This window comes from Thunnus albacares, chromosome 14 (genome assembly GCF_914725855.1).
Source record: "Thunnus albacares chromosome 14, fThuAlb1.1, whole genome shotgun sequence".
NCBI classification, from domain to species: domain Eukaryota; kingdom Metazoa; phylum Chordata; class Actinopteri; order Scombriformes; family Scombridae; genus Thunnus; species Thunnus albacares.
The window spans coordinates 552,981-570,494 of NC_058119.1; the positions used below are offsets into that span (position 1 = coordinate 552,981).

General features: G+C 40.0%; 1 protein-coding gene across 2 annotated transcripts; it reads right to left on the reverse strand.

The window, feature by feature from the left end:
• Window positions 1–4,958: 4,958 nt before the first annotated feature.
• On the reverse strand, window positions 4,959–17,330 carry si:ch211-189a15.5. 2 transcript variants are annotated; one of them, XM_044373594.1, is made up of 6 exons: window positions 16,895–17,330; window positions 15,069–15,178; window positions 13,919–14,045; window positions 13,028–13,150; window positions 7,489–8,068; window positions 4,959–6,692 (listed from the first exon to the last, which is right to left on the reverse strand). In XM_044373594.1, exons 1-6 carry the CDS (start codon window positions 17,267–17,269, stop codon window positions 6,175–6,177), a joined length of 1,833 nt encoding a protein of 610 aa, XP_044229529.1. In that variant the 5' UTR covers window positions 17,270–17,330; the 3' UTR covers window positions 4,959–6,174. The 2 variants fall into 2 exon arrangements, with proteins under 2 accessions (XP_044229529.1, XP_044229528.1); XM_044373593.1 differs by having other exon boundaries at window positions 13,919–14,063.
• Window positions 17,331–17,514: the final 184 nt, after the last annotated feature.

Genomic DNA, 17,514 nt, shown 5'->3' on the forward strand with positions numbered 1-17,514 from the left:
TTTTTCAGCAGGATAATGACCCCAAATATACATCAAAAAACACCCAAGGGTGGATGAGAAGAAAACGTTGGATCGTTCTGAAGTGCCCTGCTATGAGTCCTGATCTGAATCCCATTCCCATCTGTGGAAAGAGCTGAAACTTGCAGTTGGGAGATAGCTCCCATCAAACCTGAGAGAACTGGAGCAGTTTGCTCAGGGAAAGTGTAGAAACCTTATTCAGTGTTACAGAAAGTGCTGGACTGCAGTTATTGCCTCCAAAGGCTGTGCTACAAAATATTACGTTAAGGGTACCAATGTTTTTGGCCATGCCATTTTCATTTGTTTTATTGTATTAAATAATATGTTAAGTTGTAAATCAAAAGCAAAGTATTTGAGGAATACATGTTTTGGACCTAATATGCAATAACAATCTTTTAAGAAATAGGTTCAGAAAAGTCCTGTACCTGGGCCCAGCAAGAAGAAATCTTATTTGAATGAACTTTACACAAAAAGAGATCAGTGCAGTTTGAACTAAATACTTAGCTTTTCCTATAATGCCTAAATGTAAACAACTGCCCTTTAGGATCCTAAATTAAATATATCCATTTAAAGAATACATTAGTTACTGTTGCCAGGCTGGGATGAGATGGGTTTGAAATTTATATTCCTATGTTGTGCAAGGAACCTATTTTTTTGTAAAGATTATTATTATTATTTTTATATAGGGGATGGCTGTGGCAAAATGGCTCAAGAGCACCCCCCACAAAATTTCAAATTCAAAGCCCTTCCTTTCATTTTCATGTAAATGAAATAATAAATCATGTCCAGACACACAAAAAACCCTCTTGGAGCCATACCCCCAGTCCAACAGGAAGTCAGCCATTTAAAATTTACTTTCCAATTTTAGCACAGTTTTTGCAATTTGCAGCCATTGTATTTTAACAAACTCCTCCTAGAAATTTTACTCAACCGACTTCAAATTTGGTCAGTGTCATTTAAAGACCTTTACAATGAAAAGTTATAAAAATCTTCAGTTTTCATTGAACGTCGTAGCTGTTGCGATATGGCGAACTTTAATGTTTCACACTGAAGTAGGAAGTTATTGTAACTTGAATGTACATTGTCCAACCTGCACCAAATTTCTCATGCTGGATAAGAGTCCAGGCCTGAACACATCTAAATGTCAATATTGAGTCATAGTCATAGCACCACCTACTGACAACAGGAAGTCAGCCATATATGACAAACATCATCTGATTTACATGAAATTCACATGGTGTGGTCTACATATGATATACAGCAACATGTTGTATAATTAGCGGGTGTTCTCTAGCGCCACACAGTGGATATGCAAATGCACCATCTCCAGACTTTAAAAAAGAAAAGGGATCTTGGAGCCATACCCTAAGTCCAACAGGAAGTCAGCCATTTTGAATCTACTTTGCATTTTTTTCGCAAAGTGAAGCCATTGACAGGTGTTGTATTTTAATGAACTCCTCCAGGCGACTTCAAATTTGGAAGGTTACACCTAAACACCTTTGTGATGCTAAATGGCCAAGCTTTTTATTTTCCATGGAATGTGGCGTGGCGTGACGCGGCGCAGTGTGGCGTGGCGGACAATTCTGCTCAAAATATGTTTGGGGCATTAAAGAGGAAATTGTTGTAACTCGGCTTTACATTGTCCAATCTGCCCAAAATTTCTCATGCTTGATAAGAGTCCAGGCCTGAGCACATCTACATGTCAATATTGAGTCATGGACATAGCACCACCTACTGACAACAGGAAGTCTGTCTTCCGTGACAAATGTCATCCCATTTACATGAAAATTACATGGTGTGGTCTAATCATGGTATACAGCAACATGATGTATAATAAGTGGGTGTTCTCTAGTGCCACATTGTTAACACAGGAAGTGATAGTTATCTCCTACATGCAATGTCCAATATTCATGAAAACGTATATACCATTGTATATGTATCTATATCAAGTGCCCTTTGGTAAATGCACAGGCGCCTGAGCAATAGAGCAAATTATTGTTTTGCAACCCCACTTTTTGTCTTTTTAAAAAGAACCTTATCATCATACAGTCCCCACAATCATATGATTATATTTAAGTAGCCTGTATCAATGATCATACTTTCAGCAATTGACAAAAAACAAGTAATAAAAAAATCTGATGTTTTCGGACCATCCTTTGAGTTGGTTCAGTCCAACCGAGCAGAGTTTTTCCTCACATCGCCAAAGTATCCGAATTAACAAACAGTCAAATGTTCAGCGGTAGAAAGTAATTCATTTAGACTTCTGCAGATTACTTTGCTTCAGTTTCAGTTTTAGTCAGACTTCGGAAGGCATTATTTTTTAATATGATGATGCATCACTCCATGTAATGATCTCTCATCCAGCATCACTGCACTCTGCTTTCATTATTATGATTATTCTCTCATTTTCTCATACAGGGTAAATGAGAGGTGCAAGTTTACTCTAGGGGGAAGTAAGGTCTAGTCATCAACTAAAATGGCCCCTTTGAGTCTTGAGGAGAAAAAATTACCCTCTGAGTTGTGCATTAAAATAGTCCTTGATTTGAGATAATGTAGTTTAAAATAATCTGCTTTTGAAGTGATTATTATTCATTCCTGTATAACATTACAACTACATCAGCTGGTGGTGCTAATTGCTACCAGTAGAACCTGTGTGTGCGATTGGAATTAGATAGTTGTTGTGAAGCCATTTCATTCATCCAAACTGTTTGTGCTTTGTTGCATTTGTTAGACTTTGAAGATGACTTGTGAGTATTGAGAATAGCAACCCTCAGGTTTAACATTGTTTAACCAGATTGAATTATCCATATCATATTGTGATGTGTTGTAAGACTATTTCATTTATATGAATGGTTTGCCCTTGTTTAACCTTGAAGATGGCCTGGTAGCCTGCAACCTACTAACATTTTAGGCTATATGTTTTTATGAATATAATTTCAAATATGAAATAGCCATTCTTCTAATAATCATTTCCTGTCCTGATCCACCCAATTATACACTGTTCTGATGCATTCCTGGTTTACATAGCACCCTCAACCTCAACCTCAACTAATCTAGACTAGTGCAGGTGGCTGTTTCTTGACTTAATCCAAGAGGTTAGGTGGTGTAGTAATGCAGGAAATTTGTTATAAATTCCAATTTTTAGGGAGGGGGAGGACCCCCAGACCACCCCACAAATTATGTATCTTTCCAAGTTTGCTCTCCCATTTCAGTACATAATCAGGCGCCAATGACTAAATTTAATTTCAATTTCGATTTTGCCATTTCCAGGCGTTGTATTTGAACAAACTCCTCCTAGAGATTTACCCCAACGACTTCAAATTTGGTTAGTGTCATATACAGACCTTTGTGATGAAAAGTTATCAAAATCTTGAGTTTTCACTGGACCCCATTGCCCTAGCGATGCAGCGAATTTCGATGTTACGCCATAAAACAGTTTTTGTAACTCAGAAGTATATTGTCCAATCTGCACCAAATTTCTTATACTTGATGAGGGTCCTCACCTGAACACATCTATGTGTCAATATTGAGTCATACTCACAGCGCCACCTACTGACAACAGGAAGTTACAGGTGCTATACTTTTATGACCTATGCCTAGCAGGTTGGACTGATCCACCTCAAATTTAGTCAGAAAAGCTTTAAGAACTTGATGATGCTATATTGTGAAGATTGTGAATTTTCCTTTGCAGTGGCGGTGCAGCGAATTTCTCTGTCTTGCCATGAAAAAACAAAAAGCTGTTGTAACTCGACTCCACATGGTCAGATCTTTCCTAAATTTCACGTTTGACAAGAGTCCCAGTCTGAAGACATGTACAGGCCAATGTTGAATCATAGTAACAACAGGAAGTTATAGGCCCCATACTTTTACTGACTACTCTTAGCAGCTTGACCTAAAATTTGGTCAGCTAAATTGTAAGACGTTGATAATGCTAAATGATGAGGCATTTGAGTTTTCATCAAAAGCTGTTGCCATGGTGACACATTATTTGACATGAAATAGGAAGCTTTTTTGAGGGGCTAGGGATGCTTGAAAACTCACAAAATATGGCAGACGCATCAGAAGGGGTGACTTTAGTTGTCTAATAAGGGTCCCTAGCTTGGAAGTGGCAAAATGACTCAAGAGCACCCCCTAGAAAATTTCAAAGTCAAAGCCCCCTCTTTTAAATTTGACATAGATGAATGAAATTTGGTAGGCACATGTATCATGTCCAGGCGCACAAAAAAGCCTCTTGGAGCCATACCGTAAGTCCAAATGGAAGTCCACCATATTGATTTTACTTTGTGATTTTTGCGCACTTCTTGCCATTTCCAGGCTTTGGATTTTAATGAACTTCTAGAGATTTAACCCGACCGACGATATATTTGGTCAGCGTCATCTTAAGACGTTTGCGATGAAAAGTTATCAAAATCTTGAGTTTTCATTGAACACCCTTGACGTGGCAATGTGTCGAATTTCGATGTTTCGCCATGAAACAGTAAGTTGTAACTCGAAAGTACGTCGTCCAATCTGCACCAAATTTCTCATGCTTGATGAGGGTCCCGACCTGAACACATCTATGTGTTAATATTGAGTCATTCTCATAGCGCCACCTACTGGCAACAGGAAGTTGCAGGTGCTATACTTTTATGCCCTGTGCCTAGCAGGTTGAACAGATTGTCCCCTACAAAATTTCAAATTAAAAGTACCCACCCTTGACATAGATGAACGAAATTTGGTAGGGACAGATATCATGTGCAGACGCACAAAAAAGCCTCTTAGACTGTTGCCCTAAGTCCAACAGGAAGTCGGCCATTTTGAATTTACTATGCAGCTTTAATTAATTGTATTTTTTAATAAGGGGTTCTATGTTTTTGTCCCATAAACCTGTTGTGGTGAATATTTTCTTGCTTCTGACACCTGACCAGAATGGGTTAACAAAAGTGGTGAAAGCATTACACTACCCTTAACAAAACATTTATTACATTAAGCAGACCATACATTACCACAGAATAACCAGATAACCAGATAATCAGAAAACAAATAAAATATAAAATCTGGGACTAGCACACTTGAGTTCAACATGTTATTTGTCTGTCCACTCTGGTATAAAAAGCAATGATTTGATGCGGTGTCAGAACAGTCTGGTCAGTTGCAGCATCCAATCATGGGGTCTGTCAAACTGATAAAAGACAGTGAAGGCTAGTCTTGTGTATCCTCACTCAAGTCTTAGGGATCCTGCTTACTCCTTGATCCTTGGCCTTCATGATGACTGACTGGACAGGTAGAAGGATCAAATAAGGGAATTGGCATGTACCCAATGCAGGTGACAAAATGTTGCAAAAACCAGCTTTGCCAATGTCTTTTGAGGGATGAAATACATTCAACATGTTTGTTGAACCTCAAGGTTAAACACAATGCATTTTAATAAGTAACACTGAAAATAAACATAACTTTTGTTGGTTTACAAGAAAACTTCACACAGCACCTTTCAGTAACATAAGATTTCTTACAATCTCCTTTAAAGTTTTGTGAATGAAGACTGTCAAGGTATAATCTGCGATTCAAATTAAAACAAAAGGGTTGCCCTATCATCACATTTTAAATTACAAGGGTGGAATCTGCAATCATTCATGCCAATTAATTGGCATGTCTTTTAACTCTAAACAAATGTGTGTACTGGAGTAAACAAGCCTCAATTATGGTCAGTTGGGAGGCACACAAAATGCTGTTTTTTTATCTCCAACTATTCAATAATATATGTAAATAGGTATCATGTATATGGTAGAATTAAGATTGGGCCTTTAACAGTGAAAAAGAAATTAGCCGAATGCCCTGTCCACATCATATAGGAACAGGCATGTGGGAAAAATGTTCACATCAGCCTCCTAGTTGTAATGTTGTGTTGGAGATATGGGGAATTTCTTTTTTTCAAATATTTTTTCCCCGACATTTTAGTCTTTATTTGAGAGCACTGTAGCGAGGTGACAGTAAATAAGGTGAGAGAAAATATGATATGTAACAAAATGGGATTCTGCAATAAAATCTCATTCTGCTTTTATAAATCTGTCCTTATGTACTGTTGAATCATGGCTTACAGCTTGTATTGGTTTTGAGCTTGCTCAGTAGTTTTGTTATTAATAACTGCCATATGTGTCAATTACCCTTGAGATCACGCTATTTCATGTGATGCTCAACTATAACATAGCTCTGTGCCAGCTGCTCTTCCTCTCCTCGGCCTGTTGCTGCTCTGTCAGTATGTGTTTCCCTAACTTCTCCTTCCTGATTACTTGTGCTGCCTCCTCCAGACTGACAGTCTGCTGTACTGACGGTCACTGGTGATGGGTAACACAGACTGGGCTGCTTCTGCTCTTTCATTACTGTGGGATCAGAGTGAGAGGATCTGGTGCATCTACTGGCAGCATGGCTCTGTGCTGGACTTGTCTCCATCACTGGCTTCCTGAGGTTCTGCTCCTCTGCTTCTCCCTCTATGCTTGCCATTCTCCCTTTCTTTCTCCTCTCTTTATTTGTGTTTTCCCCTCCTCTCTTGTAGTCATCTTTTTTCTTCACCTCCTCTTTGGTCTCCTGGGCATGGAGCTGGCCCATCCTCTCTGCCAGCTCTCTGAGCTCCTGCTCCTCGTCCATGGAGGTCAGGGAGGGATGCTCTGGTTTGGTCGGTCTCTTAGTTTGTAAGTCTGTGAAAATAAGGGCTTCACATTTATACTGCAGGGTGCAATTCCTTTCCAGTACAGCAAGTAACAAAACCTTTATTTTCCAAGACAAAAATAATCTGCACATAAAACATATGTCTGTCATAAAAAGTGCACAGAGGAAGGGTCCACGTCTAGTAATGTCTGTAGTGTAACAACATAATGAAAATTCAGGGTGGTCAATATCATGATATACCATTAGACAAAATATATTGTTAGACATTTTGCCATACTGTTCATACTGTGGTAGCTATTTCTGTAATATTTCTGGTTGTATTAGACCATTGTGGACAATGATTGTCAGATATTGTAACTTGCTGGTTTAGCAAAAAGTACTCAAGATGTGTACATAATGTCTTGATTCAATTATTTCACTGTGGATCAATAATACACATATACAGTGCACTTGGCATGAAAATAACAATGATGTCCAAAATAGCTGTTGGTGTGTGACAGGGAAGATTTATGTTTAGTTTTGAATAAATAAGAAGTATGTAATTGATGAGGAACTGTAGAAACAGTAGCTCATAATGAAATTGTCAGAGCATCATCACACAGCAGGTGCTTTGTAGCCCTGACCCCTGAGAATAAAATAGGATTGTGTTGTGATTATAAAAATAGGATTGTGTTATCATTATAACAATAGTGATAATCATGACTATTATGTAATGAACTGATTGGTATTATGGAAGAAGGGGAATTTATAGTCCACTTCATCAGGAGACAGTAAGTAATAAGTATTGATTACCATACACTGCTGTCACAGTGGTGTGTGTGTTACCTGGTGCAGCCTGTTGCTGTGTCCAGGCAGGATGCTCTGCTATTGCCTGAGGCTCTCCAGGCTTCAGGCTCTGCTCTGCATCAGACCCAGCTCTCAGTGTGATGTGCAGGGAGGTGTCATGAGGACCACTGAGTTCATCATCAACTCTGCTTCCGTCACTGTTCTTGAAGCTGCTGCTAATGTTGCTTCCTGGAGTGGTGGTCCCACCACTGTTCCCATCATTGCAGCCACTGCTTTTGCTATTGTTGCCAATCATTTCACAAACTTTGCTGCCATTAATTTTACTACTTATAGTTGTAGCAGCAGCTTTGGTACTTCGAATGCAGCCTCTTTCAGGAGGTTGAACAACTTTACTGTCATCACTGTTATTATTGGTGCTGGCAGTATGAACAAATTTACTGCTGCTCTTGCTGCTGTTTGCTCTGTGAAGTTTGTCCTGTAGCAGAGGGCGGCCCCTGATGGCCAGGTCATCATAGGTCATCTGCATCTCCATGATGGACTGGTCTACACTGGAAAGGTGGCAGCATCGAGACTTGGGCTGGGAGTTCACTGCAGACCTGGTATCCAAAGACAGAGGTACCTGAAGAGATAAAAGAGAGTTCAGTACAGACTGCAGGCTGTGTTTTTTGTTGTTGTTGGGCATCTGTTTATGATGTACAGCCCTGTTTCCACACACCCCCTCACTTAACTTCAAATACTTCAATACATTTCAATGATAATAACATTTTGTACCAATGTCAGAAATATAGGCAGTGCAGTCAGTGCAGCTGCACCATGGCCTGGACCATATGCTTCCTGTGGGTCCCGAGGATCTTTTGTCCTCTCACCAGATGAGGCACTTAGGGACAAAACCTGCTGTTCCAGGCCTCAGTGACAGTTCACTGATAGCCTTCTCTCAAGGGCCTATGGCACCTCTGCCCGGATGGCTCATATCAGCAATTACCTCTCCATACTCCTGCTCGCCCAGTCTAGGATGTAAATTATATAAATAACACTGCACTCCACGCCTTTTGGTTAATGACCAGAGAACTGGGTTGTTAGATGTCCACCTAAATTGTGACCCAAAGTCAGGTGTGGCTTGCATAGGTACCTATGTCAGATCATTGTCACTAAACTCTGCAAAAGCTCCCCTTTTGTGCTAGGCCAGTTGTTTGGGCCAGAGGCAAAAGAGCAAGACACAATCGAATCAGGCCTCATGGTAGGGGAATCGAAGGCCAGGGACAGACGGGGCTGGGCTCCTTCGGAAATCCACAACCACGTCCATTGCCTTCATCATCCAACAGAGCAGATGACCATCATATGACTGTTCCTGAATTCAGTGTTAATGCTGGTGAGCCCAACTGTGGAGAGGATACAAAGCCTCCTGCAGTCTTGGCACCCTCAGCAATTACACCCTTGGGGCTGCTGCATCTACGCACCCTGCAGTGGTAGTACAACAGCCTTCATTTGAACCCTCTGAGACACAAGAGAGTCAGGGTGACTTGCAGGTGCCTTGCTTACTTTCACCAGTGGAGGGATAACAAGTTCCTGGTGCATGGTGCATGGAGGTTGTAACAATGCATGCCTCACCTCATGGTTGGGGAAAGGCAGTGGTTGGCAAATAGCATCCTGTGGGCCAAATCCAGATTTCCAACAAAAATATTTGGCCCCTTTTATAGTCTGCATCAAAACTTAAACATCATTATTTTTCATGTATCTGCTGTAAATAGCTATATTAATTCAAGTCATGTAATTCCTGATAAATATGACCTTGTGTCATCTAATAATATTCAATACTCCCACGTGAACAAGAGGCATGCAAAGTGAGGCCACTTCGCCACGTTCTAAGTCAGGCTGTTCAGGTTGTACTGTAGGCTTATATGAACAGCGCCTGGTGCTGAAATGACGTCTAATATACATGCCATGTATATAACACAGATTTAATTTGACCTTTTAAACAAAAAATGTCTGTCTCATGAACAGAAATTGGTGGTATTTGAACAGAAATGGCATGCTGATAAGTTTTTTTTAAGGCAGCAGCAATAATAACACTTTAATTAAACTATAAATGAACCAGGTCATTATTTATCGTCTGTGGATAAGCTATCAATCAAAGCTCCAGTCTCTTATGCAAAGTCTTTTTTTCCCAAAGTGTTAACACACCACAATAGCTCTGTTCGGCCATACTGAGTAATGTGAAAAATGACATCTACTATCTAATACAATCTGCAAGCACTTTGTGCTTAAGCTTGAAAAGTGTTATATAAATAAAATTATTATTAGTATTCTCATTATTCATGATTGAGGACTCGCAGGTGTATGTTGATCCAAACATCGTTAGCACATACAGTATAATGCAAATCTTTTACTTGTACTGTACGCTTCTGAACACACTATCCAAAAAGCATAGACTGACTCTGTGCTCCTGAGGGCATGCTTGATCTGTCTTGATGACTGAAATTCAACCAATTCAGCCTCAACTGCAGCTACATCCAAAGAGCGAGCATTTCTATGGCCATGGTAGTAAAATGTCAAGTGACTGAATGTATCGCCAAAAATGCAATATGGGCCATGAAGTCCTCATTTTTCAGACTGCAAAGGTGGTCAGGTGAAGCTCACAACTTGCTTTTTTGAAGGAAATGTATTACTTGGTCATACAGTTCCAAAAAGCACCCCAGGTTATATCCCTTACTTAACCAGTGCTTGTCTTTGTACAGCAGATCATGGCACGTCGCATCCTCTGATTCGTTCAAAAGCTGTCTGACAAAGTTGTTCACATGTATGACTTTATCCAGAACAATTAAGTTTACCACTTAAGTTTGCACACAGCACACTCTGAAGGATGAGACAGTGTAATCCACTGATATGATGGACAATTTCTTTCAACTTCCTTTCAAACCCCCTGATGTTTTCCCACTATGGCTGGAGCCCCATCAGTTATGGCAAAGTTTACTTTTTCAAATAACAGTCCATGCAGAGTGAACAGTTCCTCCAGCTTTGGGAATGTAAGTCATAGTACACTCCTCAAGAGGGAACTCTTTTCCATCAAAATAACAAACAAAAATGCACAATTGAGCTACAGCACTCTCATCACTAGAGTTGTGCTCGACATAGCTCCTCAATAATTACCTGTAAACATTGCCACTGACACAGCACTGCACTGATCTCACAGACAGAAGCACCTGTTTGACCACAACAATCACACTATCCATGGACTTATCAATAGCAAGTTCTTCAAAATAACCCTGCACTCCTTTAGTGCCTTGGGATCTATAAAAAGCATATTGTGCCTGGTTAGAAGTCAGGTAGCTTTTAGGGATGCCATGATAGCTCTTGTATGTTGAGTTACACTTAGGACGAAAACCCAGGTAATATAAGAGTAGCTGGCTGTCAATGCCTCAATTTTTGTCCTTCAGGCCACTGTTTCAGGCACACCCCAAAGAAGGCACACCGGCTTCTTGTTGGAAAATGAAGGTAAGACAAACACATAAGTACTTCTCTGTCCATTTATCTTTAAAACTTTGAGAGAGAATTTTATCGATAGCTGGCTTGTTTGGCTTTGACTGTAGCCTACAGGAGGCCTAATGAGGCCTTGCACATGTTGTAACTTACACTGCAGCTACCAGGTCTATGTTCTGGTTTACTGCACCGGCCAGGACTTGCTCTGAAACCATGGTAAGAGTAATTTAAACATCAAACAACAGTTTTATTGTTATTCAAATCTTAAATCAATTAAAATAGTAATCAAAGTGGTTAAAGAACTCAAAAAAATTAGAAAGTGTATGACAGAGGAGCTCACAGCCACACCAATAGTTCTCTTGACGCCCTCAGTGTTACTGTGGCAAATCCCACTGCCACCATCTCAACTTTAGAAACGGCCCTCAGCGAACACATCACGCAACTACAGAAAGAAGTTGATACACTGCGGAGTAAGCAAACTGAGGAAAGCGCAGCACTATGAGGGTTAACGGTCCAAAATACAGAACCTGCAAATTGTCGGGAAGGTTTGAAAGGCAATGATCCAAGGCAGTTTATGTGCAAGTTGCTTATAGAATTACTCTGGGATTTCTTGCCCGACCTGCCCAAACTTGACCAAGTTCACTGCAGCCTGGGTCCAGACAGTGCCATGGCCAGCGACCATGTCCCATACCGGTGAATTTTCATTGCTACGTTGAGAAGGAGCTGAATCTGCTGTGGGCAAGGGAGCATCGGGATGTTTCATTCAAAGAGCACAACATTAGATTTCAGGATTTCATTGAACCGGTGGCCAACAAATGAGCAGCCTTCAACAATGTGAAATTTAAAGGTCCAGTGTGTAGAATTCAGTGGCATCTAGTGGAACAGACTTGGCAGAAATGGAATATAACATTCATAAGTATGTTTTAATTAGTGTATAATCGCCTGAAAATAAGAATTGTTGTGTTTTAGTTACCTTAGAATGAGTCCTTTATATCTACATAGGGAGAGGGTCTTCTTCCACGGAGCCTGCCATGTTGAACTGCCGTTTCTATAGTAGCCCAGAATGGACAAACCAAACACTGGCTCTAGAGAGGGCCTTTCACGATTTTAGCGAGTTTCGTGACCACCGTAGGTTCTCCTACACACTTGGAAGGGCAAGGGGAGGGGTATTCAGTTTGTTGTAATCTGCAACTTCTCCGCTAGATGCCACTAAATTCTAAACCACAGTAATCCTTTAAGTTCTACAAGCAGGGAGTTTGAACATTGCACGCTGCCTGGCTGCAGGTTACGCTGAATGGTGTGCATTGACTCACAAGAGAATGGCAGAGCTATTTTCAATCGATAAATGTGAACTATACTGTCTTAGATAACAGAATATATTTTTTGAACGTGACAGACAAATTATTGTTCTCATAGCAGTACTGCTGCACTGATACTGAGCAGCAAGTGACTGACTGCACCATGTTTTGCTTTGGATTTAGTGACCCGTTGCCCCAAGGACATCTTAGATGGCTTGCCTTTTTTCCGTTTTAAAGCCACAGACTAGGGTTTGGGTCACAGTTTATGTCTGTCTTCTCTGTCTGTCTGCATATTTCTGCATATCTCTCATGCGTAGCCATCGGGGCTGCCACATGTCTCCTATTCTTTTTGCTTTAATAATAGAGCCACTCTCCATTGCTCTCAAATCCTCCCCACTTTTTGCCTGTGTTCATAGAGGAGGCTTGGAGCACAGATGCTGATGACCTACTATTATACTTAACTATCCTCTTCGGGTTGTTGATAAAGTTCTGTCCATCCTGTGGACTTTTGGCTTGTTTTCGTGCTTTTGGGTTGTAGATTGCGGACAATCCTGTGGTCACATTGTGGCCAAATTTTATTTTTTGGTGGCCTGCATATCACACACTCAACTATTCACTTTGTTTACTGCCACTGGCAGTCATCCTGGACCTCAGAGAACCATAGTTACCTTTGTAACCTCTGTTATTGCTCATGGATCTTGCCTTGATATTTATTTCTCTCTGGTTGACTCCCAGCACCTCTTCTTTCTTTTTCTTCTCTTCCTTCTCCACACAGTCAAACAGACCTCTTTGCTCTAGCCTACCTCATTTGTATTTGCCTCTTCCTTCTTCTTCTTCTCATCTTCCATTTGCACTATTGTCTTCTTTTCTGTGTGTTCTTCTGTCTTCATAGGCCCTGCTCTCCTCTGGAGAACCTCCAGCCACTCCTGTAATGCCAGATCACACTGTCACAAGGAAGCCATGAAACAAAACTGAGATCATGTAAGCCTTGACCATGTCCTGTGACCTCTATTTCTATTATTATTCTATATTGTTATTTCTATATTGGATAGAAGGCAGAGATACCCCACGTCCCCATTCATTCTCACTATCAAAAATTTATATACATTTACATTCATATTTATTGACAATTTAGAGTCTCCAGCCACTTGACTGTCAAGCCGAAACCCAGAAACTGAACCAGTACTGAAAGATTTCTATTAACATCAAAAAGTTGTGTGTGATGTATGATAAAAGTGTTTCTTTTTTAGCCACACTAGTTCCAGACACTAAGGATGGCAATGTTGGTTGGTTGGTCATGCGATTGGTTGGTCCACCACTTTGATTCTGACTAAAATATCTCAGCAACTATTGGATGGATTGCCATGAAATTTTGTACAGACATTCATGTTCCTCACTGTGTTCCTTCAGTGATCATCTGTTCACCTTGTACCATCAGCAGGTCAGCAGTTTTCTCTCATCCAATGAAACATCTGATACCTACATTCAGGGTTCCCAAAGCACCATTTTGCTAGCCTCACAGAGACGCTAGTGTAACTTGTTTGTTTTTTTTATTTAATCTGGTTCTTTTTCTGTCAGAGGATTACATTTACATTTTTCATTTAGCAGACGCTTTTATCCAAAGCGACGTACATATGAGACTGATACAACACAAGCAGGGATCTAGTCAGGATGCCGCTGATTTCTGATCTTACCTGTGGTCCCAACTGATCCTTCTCCAGGAGCTCAAGGAGGTGGAGACACTCCACCCTGGCCAGCAGTAGCTCAAAACCCAGCAGCATGGCTCTGTCTGGGTTAGCATCCACGCTGAGTTTGTACTCACTGAAAAATACAGCAGAACTGAAGAGAACGGGATAAAAAGTGATGAGTATAGCAGGTTAGATGCCACCTTCACAAATGACAAAAGCTTGAATCTGAGATATTGATGATTTTCTATGATGATCTGTATCAAGATTCCCTGAACTGAATTGTTGATGTTTCCTGATGAAATTTAGCTTTGCGAACTGTGAATTTCAAACATTAAAAATGAGCTGGAAATTTTAACAAAATGCTATAACAAAAATAGGGGGGGGGTCTTTAAGCGTTAAGTTAACATTGACATGAGAATATGAACTAATCTGTGGTCGGCACACATTTAAAAAATTTAGAGATTATAGAGATATGGAGATTTTGTCCCTCATTAGGTGCCCTGTGGAGTTTTTTTTGTAAACAAACAAAAGTTATGTTTACATTGACTGTTACTCACCCAAATGCACTGTGGTCGAACAAATGTGTTAAATCCATCTCCTTCCTCATGAAACATTTGCAAAACTGATTTTTAAAGTATTTTAAAACCTGCATTGTTTACATCAGTGTTTACTGGCTTGCAGCCTTCTTCTTCTCTGCCTTTGTTGGCACATTGCTGAGTTTTTCTGTGCATTACAGCCACCTGTAGATTATTGGAATAGTGTGAAAGGATACACAGGACTGTGTCTCATGTCACCTGCGTGCATCCTTCTGACAAAGAAACAAAACCGGGACCCACTCATAAAAAACTGCTCCACTGCACTCCTAGAGGTCAGAAACTCCACAGGGTACCTTTAATTAAGAGGGAAAATATATTCTGATAATAAAAATATCTCTCAGGTCCATTTTTTAGAAAAAATGCTTTGCATTGAGGACATGTGAAGTTCCACTCACTTAACACAAGTTCTAGTCTTATTACATTGTGTACATGTAGTAGGTGCTGGATGTATGTTATTTATACCTAGACACCCTAGCAGTTGTAAGAACAGGCCTTGTGACTAGATGTCCACAGTATTTATTGTCGCTCTTGTTCTTGTTCTTCCTCCCTATGTTCCCTACCTTTGTGGAGTATCAGTATGTGGCAGGTAGCCAATAGAGCCCAAGACTGACTGGATGGTAGAGCTGCTGAGAACTGGCAGGAGACAGTAGACAAATGGACCTGTAAAACACTGAAAGAGACACAAATACATTTCATATATGAAAAAAGATTCATTTTCATCTCTCGCAAATGCTGTTGGCTGTTTTCAGAGAAAAAGCACTAAAAAGCCGCTGTACACTACCTGCTCAGCACCACCAGGTGGACAGAAACACGACTCCAAATGAATGATAATGTTGCTCCATAACTGCAGGATGTGTAAATAAGATTCACCAAAATTACAAAAAAAAAAAAAAAAAGAAAACCTCACTCCCTTTTATATCTCTCCATGAAGAGTTTTGGTTTTATTTGTCCTGGTTTTGAGATATCGCTCTCTGAGATTCCTGCCTCCACCCAAAGACATTGGAAGTGAAGAAAATGTGTTTTCATTTTCATATTCTGAACTCCTAAATGTCTCTTTACCTGTTCACTCTCTTTGTCTCAGTGTCTTATTGCAAAATCACTCTGCTTTCAGGCATTTCCACTGTCTTCCACATCCTGCACAGAAACAGGAACTGGAACAACTCATAATAAAATATCTCTTTGACAGACAATCTGGTCCATAGCAACAACAATATTTTGGAGGTAGCTCCCCTCGAGCGCCACCTTTATTTCCAGTTGTACTGTACATGTATCTCAAAATCTAACTCTTACTGATTTCAATTCAATTAACTTCACAGTATCAGGCTTCCAGTGGATCCCTCTCCATTTTCACATGACCTCTCCTTTTAGCACCATCCTGAGGCCAAGTTATTGTTCTGGTGCAAAATATCTATTACTATTATACTGTGACTAACCTCTATAACATGAACATTTCTGTGAAAATAATGAATCCAACAGAATGATCTTAATGGATTTTGGTGATCTCATGGCCTTTCCTGTAATGAAACTCTTGTGCAAATTTTTCTACTTGCACGTAATTTATTACATAATTTAACAGGCTGGTTGCAACTGACTACGTCCATGGTACCAAGAAGAAAACCCTTGGTGATTCCATGCTTAAAGAACAGTATTAACTGATATAATAAGCATGATAAGAGTCCTCAGGTCGGTCCTGCTTTACCACCTGATCTTGAGTTCTTGAAGAGGGTCCCTGTGTCCAAATGTAGTTTTAATACTGTCACTATTTCATCTGATGTTCCATTTACATGTAGCACTTTCTTAACTTACTTTGTCTTTAATCAAATTATAACAGGCAAACCTGGAGCCAAGTAATATTCTAGAGTAGAAAAACTGCATACTGAGGGGGAGGAATGGGTGAATTTTGCCATGAATTCAACCTCCTTGGTGAGACCAGTTTCAGTAGAAATGATGGTTGAGAAATTATTATGGCTTAGTCGAACACCTTGGTGTTGTGTCTAATTTACTGGGAGCCTCTAGGGGATTTCCAAAAGAAAGTCTCCTTGGAATGGAGTTTTAAACTGCCTATAAAATGTTAAAATAAAATAATGTGCATAATGTAAAGAATTACTGTTTCAGATGCAACATTTGGCACTGCATACAGCATATAAAATTGTTCCTCAGTATTGTGACAAATTTATTCCCCAACGGAAACTATATAGAGAACACTGAACCTTGACCCACAGTAGCACACGCCTTCTGAATTCCAGGCATGAGGTCATTATTATTAAAATTACCTGGAAGACAGAAAGAAAGAAAAAGAAAGAAAAAAGAAAGAGAGAGAAAGAAAGAAAGAAAGAAAGAAAGAAAGAAAGAAAGAAAGAAAAGAAAATAAAAGAAAGAGAGCCACCTTAAGTGTCTTGATTTCCTTCTTCCAGGGTTGGAGGAACAGATTGATACAAAGAGTTTCCAGCAGCTCGGTGGCTTTGATAAAAGCTGACAGGTGTTTCCTGTAGTCTGTGCTCAGGGCTTCAGTGCCTTCCATCACAGTGTGGTAGAATGGAAACACGGTGAAAGTCCCTGTAGCTTCTGGTTCCTGAAGCAGATACAGAGCCGCCTTCTTCAGCAGCTGGGCATCATGGCACGGCCGAACTTCTGTACACAGCTGAAGGTAATAGTTCACATAATCCTCATAAACCTCCTGACGGGAAACCTCCGCCTGTTCTCCTGCTCCGGTACCGTCCTTCATGACTGTCTCACCGACAAGCACACAACTAGTCTCCATCAAACTATGACGAGGAAGTATAGCTGTCACAACCTGACGAGGAAGTGAAAGTGAGAGCAGCATTGACATTACTTATGTTTTTTACTCGACTCATCATATCCTATTTACATGATAGTGTAAACGTGCTGAACAGCACGTTATTTAAAATATAAAATAAATATGAAATTAAAAATACATAGGCTAATATATATAAAATAAAAAATAGTAAAATAAAAATTTATAAAATATAACAGTATAAGTATAAT

Coding starts and splice junctions, on each gene's coding strand:
- si:ch211-189a15.5 (XM_044373593.1), bottom strand. CDS start 17,269: ATGGAGACTAGTTGTGTGCTTGTCGGTGAGACAGTCATGAAGGACGGT. Junction 15,179..16,894: donor AGGAAATCAAGACACTTAAG/GTGGCTCTCTTT, acceptor TGTCTCTTTCAG/TGTTTTACAGGTCCATTTGT. Junction 8,069..13,027: donor AAGAGGCAAATACAAATGAG/GTAGGCTAGAGC, acceptor TTATCTCTTCAG/GTACCTCTGTCTTTGGATAC.